General features: G+C 35.2%; 1 protein-coding gene across 4 annotated transcripts; it reads left to right on the forward strand.

Moving 5' to 3' along the window:
• Positions 1 to 244: 244 nt before the first annotated feature.
• Positions 245 to 16,425, forward strand: LOC105059481 (uncharacterized). 4 transcript variants are annotated; one of them, XM_073250230.1, is made up of 15 exons: positions 245 to 712; positions 1,011 to 1,216; positions 3,529 to 3,599; positions 6,754 to 6,842; positions 8,106 to 8,156; positions 8,260 to 8,355; positions 8,460 to 8,536; positions 11,077 to 11,257; positions 13,290 to 13,364; positions 14,832 to 15,082; positions 15,193 to 15,262; positions 15,355 to 15,450; positions 15,706 to 15,784; positions 15,887 to 15,966; positions 16,048 to 16,425. In XM_073250230.1, the coding sequence occupies exons 1-15, from the start codon at positions 392 to 394 to the stop codon at positions 16,084 to 16,086; spliced, it is 1,782 nt and encodes a 593-aa protein (XP_073106331.1). In that variant the 5' UTR covers positions 245 to 391; the 3' UTR covers positions 16,087 to 16,425. The 4 variants fall into 4 exon arrangements, with proteins under 4 accessions (XP_073106331.1, XP_029116161.1, XP_029116163.1 ...); XM_029260328.2 differs by having other exon boundaries at positions 15,887 to 15,958; XM_029260330.2 differs by having other exon boundaries at positions 247 to 712; positions 16,064 to 16,425.
• Positions 16,426 to 17,003: the final 578 nt, after the last annotated feature.

Here is a 17,003-nt window from a genome sequence, read left to right on the forward strand (position 1 = left end):
CTGGTGTGAGCCTTTGATTTATTCCAAGGTGGACCGGACAAGCCAAATTCCAAACAGTTTACGTGATCGAAACGTATCCGAGAAAGCACGCAATGCAGCCCATAACCATTTTTTCCCCCCGCTGAGGTGTCGCTCTCTAAATCCTGTCGGACAGAATTTCGTCCATATTTCCCGTTTTAACCAGCTGGGCCCCACAAGACATACCTCATCACGTGATTTCCGTTCTCCGGCACGTGCGGAACGTGTCGCGTCACGGCGCTATCTTCTATTCCTCCCAGCGGCAGCCTCTTTTTCCGGCGTCTCAAGACGGCGAGCGGGAACCAGAGCCGGGCGAGTGATGCTCACCGAGCGGCGTATCTGATATCCGGATACCGTCACCGCCCCGGTACCGATGGAATCCCGCGTTCTTCTCGCTACCACCAACGGCTGGTCGCCGGCCATTCCAACTCGGCCAAAGCAGGGGCTGGCCACTCCGATCCTTTGTACCGGCTTTTCGTGTCGGAGGCGAGGGAGAGCTGTTCCTCTCCGCTCCCGCGGCTCGGCTTCGCGAGGCCAATGCGCTCCCCTGGAGGCCAAAGGCGCGGATAAAGATAGCGAGGTTTTGGTGGCATTAAATGGCGAAGAGGAGGGGAAGAAGAGGAAGGGTTGGATTCATTTCGTTGGTATCGGAGGCTCTGGTTTATCGGCACTTGCTTTGCTTGCTCTCAAACAAGTAAGCTCTTTTAATTTGGATTTGGATTAAGCTTAAACAACCACCTCCGCGTCGTTATCATTTCTTGTTCTTGTTCTCATTGCTGTCATTTTGTTATATTCTCATGTCTTCTGAAACTTTTCTTGGTGTTTTTAGTAATTACTGTAACCGACAAAATTTTAGGCTGTAATTTTGTTCAGCATGCATATAATAAGCATGTTACTGATATAGATTCTTTGTCCTTAGTTTTCTAAAAGTTTTCATTTTTTTCTCCTCTAAAATATGGTGAACCTTATTGATTTTCTATATTGAAATTCAGGGTTTTGAGGTTAGTGGCTCAGATATCATGTGGAGCATATTTATGGATGAATTGCATGAAGCTGGGGCAAGGTTATCAATAGGGCACTCAGCATCGAATATGGAAAGGAATGCTGGATCTGGTTTACCTGATGTGGTTGTTGTTTCTAGTGCTATTCCTGCGGATAATGAGGAGATTGTGCATGCAAAGTTAATGGACATTCCAATGTTGGTGCTTTCTGCTCTCTCCTCTTATGCTACAAACCTTTTTATGTCTGGAGAAAGCCACACTTGCCATTTCATCTAACTAATGCAGATGTAAATTAGCATATGGGTCATTGATATAACTCATCATGTATGAAATTTCCAACAAAATTATTATGTTTTATAAATTGGAAATAAATTGTTAAGTCAGTCTAGTATGTAGTTAGTGTGCAGCAATTGCAGCAATTGCAGCAATGAAAGCTAACAGTGAGCACCTTTTTTCATTACATCTGACATGATTGGTAGTGGACCTCATAAAATTGCAGTTGCTTTGTGTCCCCTATGTAATTTGTGCAAACTGTGCCTCTGTTTTGTGCATATGTATTAGATCCTGTGCTAGAGCTTTTCACTTTCCTCTTCATCATAAGTGAGGGAGATGTTATGAATTTTACAACAATCTTGATTAATCAAATTTAAGATCATCATGATGGTATAATGACTTGGAAGTCAAATGAAGATAATACATATTTGAAAACTTGAGGCCTTGATCATGATCTAAATAAATTTCCCAGCATGCTGTGTTCTAGTTGTTTTTTCATTCTTTTCTTTCCTTTCCTGAGTTAAAAAGGATGTCTAGTTCTATTAGCATGATGTATTGGTATATCAATTTTATGCATGGTGTTCCCTATGTGTTCATGGAGACAAGTTTCTTCATTTTTGTTATCACTTCCCTTTTCCCATGTCATTATAAATTACAAGATGTTATCTATTCCTTTTATGTCTGGCAAGTTCATATAAGTTATCTATCATCTGAATTTGATGACATGCTACAAATAGAAGTTCAAGATTTTAAAAGTTGCAACAATCATTTTTATAATACTTGTCCTATCACAGTTGGCTAACTAGCCCATACCCTTCTTACTTGGTGTTATTTTATGAATTCTCAATTTCCCTTAAGAATTTGATAGTCACTTTGGTGATGGTTGATTCATTGTACTAGCCGGTAATCTGTCTATTATGTATAAGATGCATTTAGGCCTTTGGCAAGTTCATAGAATCTTCCAATATAAAAATTCTCAACATCTCAGGAATGACAGTGATGCAGATCAATAACTCCTGAAAGCTGGCATCTGCAAGCTCCTCCAAGTACTGAAAATGCATTATTGTTAAAGAACAAAGAGTTGAAATGGCTATAACCAACAATAAGACCGAAAATGCTGTCTCCTCTTGTATGTGCATGTACAGATCCACACACTCCTTTATGATAGATTAATTGGTGTATTTTTTTTAGTTTTAAGGAATAAACATAGCTTATTTTGTCAAATGATACAAGTGAGCTAGCTGACACATCACACATAGTGTAATATTCCATCAGATCTTACATGTTCTCTGATAAGAAATGTGTGGCAGTGGCCAAAGATATGAATTATTCATGCTATGAGATGCTATGAAAAAAGAACTTATTTTTGCACATTACTTTGCGAAACAAACATTATGAATTCAAACTTTTAAAGATTTCATTTCTTTAAAACGGTTATGGTAGATCACTAGATAATGAAGTGAAATATGTACATGAGACTCTAGAATTGTCCATAGATGTGTACTGTTGTGAATAACTTGTGATGATGTGATCCCAAGAGATCCAAACTTGGTAGTTGTGAAGAATACATCAATAAGCACCAAATTGTTTGAGATGTCCAATTGTAGGTCGTCGAACCTGTTGAATTAATTGATTGTCAGAGATCAGTTGATCCATCCTGCATGTCTACTTCATATTCAGCAGCATAATGTTGATAGGGTGGCCTTTAGCCTCTATCCTGTCATCTAACTCTTTGTTGATAAATTGATTGGATGGAGGTCATTCATCATATTGGAAAGAATTCATATTATTGTACAGCCATGTGAGGCATTTTTATTGAACATTAGGATTTAGGAGAGACCTTGACATGTCCCTAATATCCTCTCCTATCTGCAATATTTGGAGCTTGAAATGTATCATGCTTCTAGTAAATGTCTTACTGCATTAGGCAGAACTTTATTTTTTTCATATGACTGATGGCATAGAAACATGTTTTTTGCCCTTTTTTTTGTTTCACTTTTCCTTTTCTGGACCAACTACTTCCACATAATCAGATGTTCACAAGAACCACATGTAATAAAGCCTGGTCTTTTGAATATGTGATAACAAGATCTCCTTCTCATTTTATTATTGATCATGTTAATTCTGTCACATTGCTTAATTCAAGTTATGAGTATGGGAAAAAAAAATTGAAATCTTACTTGCTCAAATGCTCTGTTCCATCACTGGTGCAACTAATTACGTTTATGTTGTTTAGATACAAGAGAGATGATTGGCTGAGGAAAATCACCGACAAGTACAGGGTTATTGCTATTAGTGGAACCCATGGTATCATTTCTTTGCCAAACGAATTATTTTCTTTATTTTGTATTTTTCAACATTATGCGAATATTATCTGGTGTACCTTTATAAAATATTACTTGAAGAACAGCAAGAGAGCATGAACAGATAAAGGCACATAAAATCCTCATAAATTTACTAGGAAGAATAACAACCACCATTTGGATGAAGTAGTGAAAATTACCCATTTTCTTGGGCTAGGGCATAGAGATATGCCTATGAACAAGTAAATCCGGTAAATTTGACTGAAAAATCATCTGCATTCCTGAAGCTAGAGTTTGGATAGTGAAGCACCCAAGCTTGGAATGGCAGTAAGGAAACTATTTCTTTTACAAAAAATTCTATTGCCATTTTCATCGACCCATTATATGGACTGAGTGCTTTCATCATCTCCACCTTTTGAATTAAATCAATTCTATTATGGTCTCTGACTGTTGGCTTTCTATCTTGCAACTTGATTGGTGCAGGATGATCTTTGATCTGGCTTCATTGCAAAATTCCCAGTCTCTAATACTAGACTAGTAACATGTTTTGGCCATTGATCTCAACATTGGACTTGGTTTATCTTCAACCTAATAAAATTATTGAGCTTGTCAAGATCTTGTGGGCAGGCATTGGTGCAAGTGTAAGTGCTCCATTATGACCTAGGAGTTATGGGTTTGAAACATGGAAAGAGTCTCTTTGCACGTGTGGATAAGACTGCATAAATCTGACCTTCCCCAAACCATGCAGGGCTTGGAACCTTGTATATCAGGATACCTTATTTTAGCTTGTGAAGATCTGTTGCATGAAGCTGCTGATCCAGAAATCCTTTCGATTTATCTATTCATGTGGCATTACTTATAGGCACAACAATATCTCTACATATTTGCTTGGACAATATGTTCGATACACCTAGTATATGAAACATCTAAATGTGTGCTAGTGTAGTAAACTTATATATCTGCCACTCATCCTGGACCTCCAAATTTTGATCCTTAATCAGGCTGTATTTCCAAACTGTGATATACCAGATTTTGCACATCCTTGGTTCGACCATGTTGATCTCTAATAGGCCATGCATATAATTGGCATACTTTAGAACCAGAACGGGAGTTTGCCATTATGGGAAAGTATCTAACCTTGTCAAGATCTTTAGTGTGAAAATGATGACTTGAAATCAAGAATTCAGGTATTGGCAGCATCAACCGCTACCACCAGGCCACTACTGTTCCACGGAGAGAAGGGTATGTGGGTCAGGTGCTGGACACTGGTTTGTTCATGAGTCAGGATGTCTTGCTCGTCTCACTCGAAACTGGTTGGGACAGGCTGGTACTAAGGCTGGTTTGGCTGGTATGAGGCATGATCCGACTGGATTGCTTTTTTCTTGCAGAAAAGAAGTGAGAGAGCAGCTGCTGGGGGGGCTCTATCTCCTTTGTCCTGGGCTCTTTCAGTAGTGTGCCTCAGGCTGAAACAAAGCAAGAGATAGATAGATAGATAGATAGAGAGAGAGAGAGAGAGAAACATGTTTAAGGATATTAAAACATATTATGATCCATTAAATTTCATTTAAAATAAAGTTGAGAAATTGAAAAAAGAATCCTGGTATGGTACCTGAAGAGTTGGGTCTGTAGCATCTTGGTACCATACCATTCCAGGACCAAATTGATGTAGCGATCGGCAGTAGTATTTAAACCGTTCCCTAAAATTGTTTGAATCTCTCAATACAGTTGGATTCATTTGTAAAAAATTCTCTGGTTCTCGGATGGTATCCACTGGAATAAACCAACGTATCCTAAGTAAAGATGGAATCGTTATATATTTATGATTTTTTTTTCTTTTTCTTTTTATTTCTTCCCTTTTCTTTTTAAGCAGATGTTGCATCCTTTAGAATTAAAAGAACTATGTGTTTTGGATATAAAATGCTCATGAGATGAGTAGTGAAGCCTTCTTGAAACCAAGGTTTCCTGCAAATATTGGAGTGAACCCATCTTCATGGTTTCTTTGGGCAACTCAAACAATCTTTAGAACATCGATTTACAGTTCTGCCCAGATAGTAATAGGAATCTTATATGTCCAAGTGTTCTTGATGAATAACCACTTTGTGGAACTAATGTTTCAATGCTGACAAAGAGCCTTGGAGACAGACAGTCATGACTTAAGTCGATGACCTCATTTTAGAAAAATATGGAACCCTCTGGAAACCAATTGGGACAATAAAAAAACCTGTTTGAGCCAAAACTTCATTATTCCTCTCAAAAAGAAAAAGAAACAAACTTTATTGTGGAAAGAACCTTCATTAAAATCAACGAGAAGATTGTGCAAGCAGTTTCTTTACCAATAACACAGTTTCTGAGAGGAGGCGCGAGCACAATGTGTTAACAACCAATCAAAATCTGGTATCCTTCATATGGTCAAAAGAAAAAACCAGGCTTTCTTAATGTTGTCACATACGTCATATGTCTTCTACATATAATTATACAGTGTATACTGCATATTTTCTTTTGCATGTTCTTTTTCATGTTTGTCCATTACCATAATTAATGAGTATTGAATATTGCTTATTTTTGCATATTGACTGAAGTCTAAGCCAAGTCATCACAAACATGTGGCACGCATGAGTTCTTTCATGACTATCCAACTTGAATATTTTGACATCACTGCCGAACAGAAATATTATGAGATCGCTATCCAACATAAATATGAGACATTTAGCGATCTCCATATTAGTACTCAGGATATGAATTCACTCAGGTCTTGAGATTTCTTTTATATTTTCTTTTTCCTATTTCTGACTTCTCATGACCTTTACATTAGACAGTAATTGTTGATTATATCATTAGCCATGAAATACTAAAAGTACTTAACTTAATTTAATAATTGACTATACTGACAGCAGTTTATCAACTAAGACATATGAGATATAAACTGCAGCTTACATTCTACATTCTTTAAACCAATAAACTCCTGAAATAGATAATGACAGAGCTATTAGAGAGTTCTCACATGCAGCAGTATTCTATTTCTATCTTCTAATTTTGCTTTTTGAGCATTTATTTTTTTCTACCATACATGGAATTGAATCCAAGAATCTTCAATCTTATTATGCCTTCTTATAGCCTATTCAGCTGCTATCATAATCATTCTTATCTTACTATTGTAGGAAAGACTACAACAGCTGCAATGCTTTCGTATGTTCTGGGTGCCATGGGGGATGATCTTATTGCAGTAGTTGGAGCAAATGTGCCTCAAGTATGCTCTCCAACCAGTGCTTTCAGTGAAACATGCCTTTATTGGGAATACTAACTGAATTTAAATGTTCTTCTCATGGATGAGGGATGCATCATGAAATATTATGCAATATCATGCGAGGCGTATGCATATATAGATAAAATAAATAGTTGGTTTGAACTCTACACATTAATTATGCAGCTATTGCAGATGTCTGTGCTACTAGCAGATAAATAACTTCATCAAATGGCATCATGCATTTAGGTATTTTATTAGTGCACCAATCATGATGTTTCTCGTGCATGTTTGAGTCTGGATAAGATCCTGATACCCAAAACTTGATGCGATCTATCAGTTGCTGAACGGGATTAAAGTCTTTGAGTAATCACTCTCCCCTTTGGTACATGGAAAAATCATGGTTGCAGCATGCCATGATCAAGAATACTTAAAATCCTCAGCAATGATATTTATTATTACTTATTTATTTATTGTTGAGATTGAGAATCCTTATTTATGTATTTAGAGAGAGAGATGAGCTAGCATCCTCTAGGTACTAGGAGGCTAGAATCCAACCCTCATGATGCAAATTCAATGATGGATATTTTAAATTGAAGATAATTGTAGATATGTACTGTTAATCATGGTATACTGTATTTAAAATTTCTATAAACAGAAAATCATGTCATTTGGAAATCTCTTCATTATGCATCAAATCCACACACTGGAGTAGTGGACAGTTTTATAGGTCTTATATATGCACACAAATACACAGACCATTGCTCTTAAACTAGACATCTTAAAACACACATACATAAAATATCAACAAATTTGGATGCTTACGGACCATAGATCAAATTAAGACATTGCATCTTGCATGCATTCTGGGACATACATATAGGAAATTGGAACATATATAGAAATGTCAAAAACATTTGATTCTTGGTGTCTTGGCATTTTATACATGTTTAATAATCCACTTAAACTGGTATCCTCTTGGTAGGATGGTGGCTTCAATGAAGCTGAAACTCTGAGTGGAACTGAAGCTTCAAATCTTGGTGCAAAATCAATGATGGACATTTTAAATTGAGAATCCATACCATTGAACATGATCAGCATTTTTCTACTAGGTAGAAGTTAGAACATAAATCATGTGTTTTGGAAGTTATTTTTATAGTGTATGTATTTTAAATACATAGCTCATATCTATGTCTAAATTACATACTATGCATATAGATATGTTGTTTTGATGTGGCCTTCATTCCAATTAGAATTTACTTTCTTTAGTTTTCAGGAGGAAATATTATTTCAGGAAGTGGTCCAAATTTTGTCTTGGAGGTATGTCAGTCCCTAGCTTTGCAGGATGGGATATTCCTGTCTATGAATATAATTTTTAACATGCTTAGTAGAGCTCCATTAAAAATTTTATCTTGCTGTGCAGGCTGATGAATATGATAGTTGTTTTCTTGGATTATCACCTTATATTGCTGTTGTAACAAATGTGGAATGGGACCATGTTGATATCTTTGAGGATGAGGTTTCTTTGAAGTTCTTGTTTCTCAGAATTATAATATCATCTTCAGTTAACAAGTTGAAATTCTTTGTGAATCACATGCTTACATAGTATTTCCCATTCACTAGGAGGCTGTTCAGAATATATTCAGGAGGTTTGTTCGTCAAATTAGGACTGGTGGGCATCTCATACTATGTGGTGACAGGTAGGTACATCACAACCTTATAAATTTCAGTTTGTATCATTTTTATCACAAGCCGATAATAAGAAACTTATAGGGGTATAAATATTATTTTCCTTCCTTTTTTTCAAATTATTTGCCTTTTTCAATTTAACCTTCATCAATACAAGAATATATATTTTAGACTTGTTTATACTTTTTGTCTTAATATTTTAGTGCCCTACATGTGTCTGAAGCATGTTTATAACTTTACCATGTCCAATTTGATCCCCAATTGCTTCAATTGTTTGGATGAGTATATAATTATAAGTAGAAGGCAATCCAATAATTCTATTTAAATTAAATATGAAACTCTTACAATACCTTCTATTATAACTTGCAATTTGTATTACTACTGATCTAACTAATTGATATTTTACCCTCATGCCACCATATATTAGATATATGAGGCAAATATGCATAGATATGCACATGCATACATATATATTACACACACACACCCACTGCATATATACTGCACGTATATTATGGGTGTGTGTGTGTATGCATGTAATACGCACGCACACACATATCCTAAAAACTATACATGTGCCAACGTTCCATGTGAAGATTTTGCCATGCTTAAAAATACCACTCTCTCAAAATACCCCTATCTCAGAATATCCTTTTAATAATTAAAATATATCTCAAAATGCCTTCATGAATTGCACGGTGATATGTGTATCATCAATTGGCTTAATTATAACCTTAAATTAGGCACCACTTTGCTGTTACCTGACCAAGCTTGCACAATGATTTCAAAACTCAATTTTTTGAGAAATTAGCCAGTGAACTGATTGCCAAACTCAATTGACTCAACAAAAGTTTTTCCCTTACACATTTTCTTTTCTTTTTTCTTCTCATATATACAAATCTCTTAACATGTTAAAAATTTAAATGCTTATAATGTATCTAATTTATTTATTCTCTGAGTTCACTTTTTCAATATAGCTAAATACAGGTTCTTGCATTCCTTTGATAATAAATGCAATATCCTAGCTAGCAACTATGATTAAATATTATATGATTTTATGGCATGTGCATACATTGATATATGACAACTTTCATGGCATGTGCATACATTGATATATGACAACTTTCATGACAGTTTTGGCATGCCAAAAGAAAGATATGGGAATGACCCAATATAAAATTTCAGCAGTTCAAGCCAAAGGGATGGGCTTAGAGTGTTTGGAAGAGAAGATAGGTTATAGTATCTGATTATTAAAACAGTAGACTTGAAACTCCAGCAATCAATACCAAATTCCATTAAATTATATGTGGACATAAATAAGAGTTGTTTTGGAGCTTCCTCTAGGAAGAAAGTCAAGTTCTTTTTTTTTTTTTTTTTTGCAAAAATAAAACTCATTAATCCTTTGTTTTATCATCTTTATTTGTTCATTCATTTACTTATATATCTTATGCCTCTCCATATTCTCAAAATATCTCCCTTCCAAGATACCGCTATAGAAATATAATTTTTTGCCAAAATACTATTATAATATTTTACTTCCAATATTAAGATCCTTTCATATAAAAAATTGAAGTATTTCCCGAAAAGCCAAACCATCCAATCAAGGTAGCAAATGGAGTGGGTTGACCACTTGCAAGCCAAAATCCACTAAAAAATGATCCAATCCAATCTAAACCAAAGTTATTTGGATTAAAATTTCAATTGACTTTCGTTTCAATTATGACTTAGATTTTGATATCTAAAAGTCCTGATCTGAAATTAACCCTAACCTGAATTGTTGAAAGTAATAAACTAAATTTTTCATAACCCTCTTTGAATTTATAAAATTATTTTTTCCTACAGGGTATTAGTTCTTCATGCATAAGCACATGCACTTTAACTAGTGTACGTATGAATATATGTATTGGGTTGACCACTTCCAAAACAAAATCTACTAAAAAATGATCCAATCCAATCCAATCTAAAATAAAATTTTCACAATTACACTAACCTGAATTTTTGAAACTAATAAACTAAAATTTTTACAAGCCTCTTTGAATTTATAAAATTATTTTTTCCTATAGGGTATTAGTTCTTCATGCATAAGCGCATGCACTTTAACTAGTGTAGATATACATGAGTTTATATATACATATATATGTATGTATTTATGTATGCATTTGTGCCCACATGCCTGCATGCATGTATATCTATCTTTTAGTATGTATGTAGATACATAAGAACATTATAAGTTGTTTGAGTGTATCTTAGGTATGCCAAGCAAATGATAGTTTATATAATTCATATGAAAAGGGAAAATGTGAATTAGTAAATAGTTACTTGGTCCTGTTCCTCTCCAACTCAAACAGACTACCATGAAGATTTGCTATTGTCTGTTTATTTCTTTGTGCATTCTCTTTTTTCTTTTTCTCAAGGAACCCCTATTGAGTTGTGAACCACGTCTAATGTAATAACCCACTACAATAAGGTCACGATTTTCTACCACTCTAGTCAAGACAAATGGATATATTTTTAATATTCTTATTAAAATTGACTGAAAAGTGAAGTTCAGTGCAGGTGCATATGCATTGTTGAACGACTCTAGGCAGGCAACTGTTTCTTGCAATGTGATTTCAACTTCTACAACATTGAATCATGGCTACAGTATAACAACTTATGGACTTTCAAGTAAAAATGACTGGCATGCATCCTCAATTACTCGAAATTCACAAGGTGGTCAAGATTATGTCTTGGTGAGTCATTCCAATTCCAGGATTTTGGCTAGGTGGTTGTTCTAATTGACTTTCCTGTTAATATGATATTCCCCATCTCTAAAAACATCGTTTATATTATGTCCAAATGGGATGTTCTGAAATTTGATAAGCATTTGGTATATGTGAGATTTATGGTTCATACTCTCAGCGCATACATGCTTAAGTAAACAATCAATAGCTAAACCTGTACTTGTATCTATTAGAGACTTTATAAAATAATTGAAGTGTCTGTAGGTTGCAGATGCATGCAACATGCTACAACAATTTAAGAAATAGTTTTTCTTGGAAATTACAAATTTGGACCAGTAAAATATAGAAGATTATAGAGGAAACTGGGTTCCTTTATTTTATTGATCTACTAAATGATGTTCTAATTAACTGCAAGAATTTCTTTTAGATGAAAGAAAAGTAGAGCGAAATGTGCAGAGTTACATGATTTGCCATGAAGTGGAATATTTCACTTCTGAAAAGAATAAGTTTGTTGAGTAAGGAAGAGAAATCAGTGAGGACTAGCACAAATTGAAGAGGAAAGAAGTGTCACCGATGTTTGTTGTCTCTGTTTGTGCTTTTTTATTTTATTTTTTTAATTTTTTTGTTCTGATCTTAGACAAATGTATAAGAAAACACCAAAAGTGTTCATTTTATAAGTGATATGGAAGAGAGGTATCTCAATGTGTGTATCATACTTTTAGAGATGTATGGGGGAGTAATGATAGCTGTGTGAAGCTATGAACTACATTGGAAGAGAAAGCAGCTCTTAGTCATTTCAGACAAATATCAAACTTACCTTAAATTTCTTTTTTTAAAAAATATTATAAATGTATTAATAATTGATTCATGGGTAGTTTACTGGTGTGGGGTTAGTAGATTGCTTGATGCATATAGAAAGCATTTGATAGACAATTTAAGTTTGTAAACATACTGTAACTTTAGTGGGCTGACTGTAGAGGCAAGCTTGAGAGGCAGATCACTTGCTTATGTTCCTGTTGCTACGTCTCATATAGTATACTGTAATGATTATGTCATCTGAGTTCCAGAAGATGTAAAAATCTGAATGTCATACTCATATATACTAATTTCAAATTTCATAACAATTTGTGCGATCAAGTGATCAACTGTATGCCCTGATGGTACTCTCTGTTGTTAGTGCATTATTTTGCATCTAACTTATGCAAGTATCTGAATTGTTTTTTTTTTTTTTTTAATTTATTTATTTAACAATGGGGTATATTAAATTTACCATTGCCAGTATATTATGTTTTCTATCAAATTTTCCCGTATTTGTTTGTTATGTCATGTATCAATGCATGCAATTATCTGTTCTTTTATAGCATGCTGAATTGCTTAGGTATGATTTCTCTTGCATTATGAAATTGTTGTTTCAGTTTTGTTGTGCGAGCATGTCCAGCATAATCCATTGGCTTCCTTGTGTAGATCCTATGCACTTTACCTTCTAGCAAAAATTTTATTCACTAATTCTGGAGCATGTGCAAATTTATGAGAAGTCTATAACTAATTGTTTCTGCCTGTCTGATTGTCACTTTGTTTTTTCTACCATCAGACAAAATCATTTTACTTTCCACCATTTATCTCTGCTAGAAATGTTACTTTTGAGCTTCTGCATATTGAGTTTGTTGGCATACTTCTACATGCTCCTAACTTTGTTAGTCGAAAGGCATTTTGCATTAAATTCATCATTATTTTGATTCCATTTCAGTATTTTCTTTTGGTGAAATTAGTATTTTTTCAACAGAATTAGTATCTTTTTGTTGCTTTCCATTTTTGTCTTGAGGAATATTCTTTTCCTGAATTTTTAATTTCTTGCTGAAATTGGAAAGTTATGAAAAGAACATGTCATAATTATGGAGGCTATTTCATTAAATAAAATTATCTGCATGTTTGGTAGCAGTAAGCAGTAGTTAAACTCATTCACTGCATTCATGAAATTTTATGTCGATGTTAAGGAGCATTTTATGATCTCACTACCTTATACAGTATTTCATTTTTGCAGTATTACAAGGCATGCCAAATTGCGTGCATCAGTTTGATGCTGCCAGGAGTTCATAATGTTCTTAATTCTTTGGCGGTGAGTATATGCTGTTGTTACTTATAAGGTTGACAATAAACTCTTGACAATTCTGCAAATTCTATGAATAAAATAATTTTGGCAAGCAGTTGTATGTTCCAATAGCTTGTTTGTCAGGAAATAGAAACTAAAATGAGCAATTCTTTATTCATTTTCATTAACATCAACATGGTTAGTATACTAATTTTTTAGCAGTTTAACTTATATTTGTTATAGAATAGGTTCAAAATTTGCTAGTCATAGAGCAAAAATTGAAATCTTAATTAGGAACATGTTTTGGATGTTAGAATCAGATACCAAGTTGGTATCGGTGAAAATGAAGTGGAACCAAAACTACCATTTTATGACACAAAACTATGCTTCAAAAAGCTGATATTAATTGATCTAATCAGAAACAACATTTAGATAAAAATCTGAAAAGAATTAAAGTATTAAACATAACCATTTGAGCATCCATGTGTAGGTATCATGTCCCTGTATGTTTATATCTAGAGAGAGTCTTGCCAATTTCTAAGTGAAACCATGAGATATTGACTGCAAAGATGTCAGAAATCATAAGTATTAAAATCTATGGAGGAATTGTTGGAATTGGAGTAGACATGCGATCTAGTTAGGTCATAAATTTACGTATGCATGTATACAAAGGACTTGCATCTTATGAGCATATCTCTTTTAGTTTTTTGTCAGAAACTAGTGAGAATTGAATATATTCTTTTGGAATTTTCATTGGTAAAGACAAGGTTATAGAATGTTTTACTTTCTTGAAGATGCCACTTGACAAATATGTAGAAGTCAGATTGCATGAGAGACATCTTGGTGTATTAGTACTGCCATAGAGGCTTGAGAAGCATCATTCATGTTGAACCTGGCTGCCTGTTAGACTCTTTCTTAAACCAGAGTTTTTCCAAGCTTTAAAGAAAACTCTACTGAATCACCACCGCACTTCACTGAACATATTGAAAATGTTCTCTCAATAATTGTGTTCTTTGGGTTTGATGTGAAAAGAAAAAGGGATGCCTCGTTTCAAGCCTCTGTTTGGTAGACTGTTTCATTCTCAATTGCTTACATCCAAGTATGAGAACTGTAGTCTCATAGGGCCCAAGAACTGTAGTTTCAATTGCTTATAGATTCAGGGTGCAGCAAGGAGGATGGCATCCCTAGCATGCAGAAATCTTATTTTCATTAATGCACAAACATAAAGATGTTTAGAATAATGTTTTGTTCAGTTGAACCAGTAAAGTTTGCATTGGCTTGGTTTTTTTCCACTGTTATAGCTAACTTGTAAAGTAACCAAGTATGAGAGACACATTATGGACTCATGGTTCTGCTGGTTTCAAATTTTAGAAGTTTAAAATAAAGGCTGGAATGGTACTACTATATACTCTCTTGTTATCTTTATTGTGGCAATCTTGTCTTTCAAAAGGCTACAATTATTTCTTTACTTTGCTTCTCACATTCTGATTGCAGGTCTTTGCTACAGTTGCAGCATTGGTGACTGACGGACATTGTGTCCATGAAACTATCAATTCTGTGAGGAATCACTTGAGTAAATTTGAAGGAGTATCTCGACGATTTGAGTTGATCGGTAAGGTAAATGGATGCCAGATATATGATGATTATGCTCATCATCCAACAGAAGTTCATGCTGTCCTCCAAGCTGCACGGCAGAAATTTCCATCAGAGCCATTGTGGGTGGTTTTTCAACCACACACATTCAGGTTTTTTGTCTTTGACTGAAAGGATCACTAGAAAGCTGCAGTTGCAATCTTTTGGATAATTTGGCCTTCTATGCTAATGTGCTTGAACTGTCATGGTGAATGTTTTGTAGCCGTCTAGCTGCACTGGTGAAAGATTTTGCTACTGCACTCAGCGATGCAGATTATGTAATCATAACTGAGGTATATCAGTGCTACTTTAATCAGCTTACCTCACCCCTGTGAGCAGACTTAGTCATGATACATAAACACTAACGGTTGACTTTATATTCCAGACTTATGCTGCCAGAGAAATAAATAACTTGAATGCCAGTGAAAGCCACCTGGCAACTTTAATCAGGGGCCCATCAACTGAATATATTCCTCGATTGGTATGCAGATACAGTTTTCTCCATTTCAGGATAACATATCAACACTGCAAATCCATGCTGATTGTCTGTTTTTCGCCATCCTTAAGTATAACTTTATTCCTTGAATAGCAAGTTATACTGCCTCCAGAATTTGCTTAAAGAATTTGTTCAATCTAAATTAAAAACTGCTACTGAGCATCAATAATCTCCTTGTGCTACTGTTTCTTTTTTTTTGGGGATTTCTTCATATGTTCGATGAATGCTTCTCAATTTTAGGAGGATGTGATTGATAAGTTGGCGCTCAAGATACCATCAAATATGGATCAAGACACAATTATCTTAACACTAGGTCCAGGTAAATTGAACTTTTTAGAACACACAACCAGAAAGCTGTTTCGTTTGATGTCTCGTCATTCAAGAGAAAAAGTTCAGCATCTTCCAATACTGCTTTGCGTAGGTGACGTAGCAACTGTAGGACCAGAACTACTCAGAAGAATGCAAAAGGATCACAAAATTTCTGATAATGGAGGTATTAATGTGCGGATCTCGCCCAGTATAATATTTCTCATCTCTCTCTCTCTCTCTCTCTCTCTCTCGCGCTATTTTCTTTCACATCAGGTGCTTTGTGTTGCAGGCCTAGGGGAAAGCTACTCCTGACCTGGGCTTAGCTTGGGATAATCTGGCAAGATATGCATCTCAGCTACAATTGGAGTCCAATTTTGAGCTGTAGGAGTCATCTGCCTTCGGGATTGGTTACCATCCTCCAAAGATTTGGGCGAGCAGTAGCACTTTAAGTCAATTGCTTGAACAGAAGTGTGAGTTGGTCCTGTGAAGGATCCCCATTTATCGTAACACATCTGATATCAATCAAGCTCCAGGCTGGCCAAAATTGATGCAGTCAGTGTCGTTATGACTAAAATGTGAATTCTAGCAATATCGTTTACACAGCAAATCTATTTGTTTTAAACTCTCATATAATGCAATTGATTTTACACACACAGACACACACACACACACACACACACACACACAGAGAGAGAGAGAGAGAGAGAGAGCTCTTGGATCATACAGATGAAGAAGAATGACTAGTTACAATTTGTATCAAGTTGAAGGACCTTCACAAGCCATGCTGGTAGCTCAATATTTTGATTTTAGTTAGCAGACTGACAATCTGACTTCAGACCATAAGCATCAGTTATGCTGTGAAAGGATAAAATATAGTCTGATATTGGAGATGCACTAGAGAGCAACAAGCATGTTGATCATTTACACTCAAGCATATTTCTTTTCCTTTATCCCCTTGTAACCGCTCTCCCTCTCCCCTTCTGAGGCAAGGTCGCACCCTTCCACCAATTATTTATATTACGCTCCGAGATGCTTACAGGTGCAATCAAAGATCATTTTTGCTGACTAGAGCAAGAGTTATTGATTGTGTGGCTTTTCAAAGGGTGATTCAATGGTACTGCGAACAATCGGGTCAATAGGTTAGGGCTTGCTTGCTAAATTTGCAGGCAAAGTGTCGTTGAACACAATACATTCCGACCAAAATTCGAGAGAAAACTACAGTTTCTCTG

This window comes from Elaeis guineensis, chromosome 16 (genome assembly GCF_000442705.2).
Source record: "Elaeis guineensis isolate ETL-2024a chromosome 16, EG11, whole genome shotgun sequence".
Classification (NCBI taxonomy): Eukaryota; Viridiplantae; Streptophyta; class Magnoliopsida; order Arecales; family Arecaceae; genus Elaeis; species Elaeis guineensis.

What these genes read in the sequence shown, in the direction of transcription:
- LOC105059481 (XM_029260328.2), top strand. Translation starts at nt 392, where the DNA reads ATGGAATCCCGCGTTCTTCTCGCTACCACCAACGGCTGGTCGCCGGCC. An exon ending in CTTTGCTTGCTCTCAAACAA is followed by an intron (nt 713 to 1,010) that starts GTAAGCTCTTTT and finishes ATTGAAATTCAG; the next exon opens with GGTTTTGAGGTTAGTGGCTC. An exon ending in CAAAATTTCTGATAATGGAG is followed by an intron (nt 15,959 to 16,047) that starts GTATTAATGTGC and finishes CTTTCACATCAG; the next exon opens with GTGCTTTGTGTTGCAGGCCT.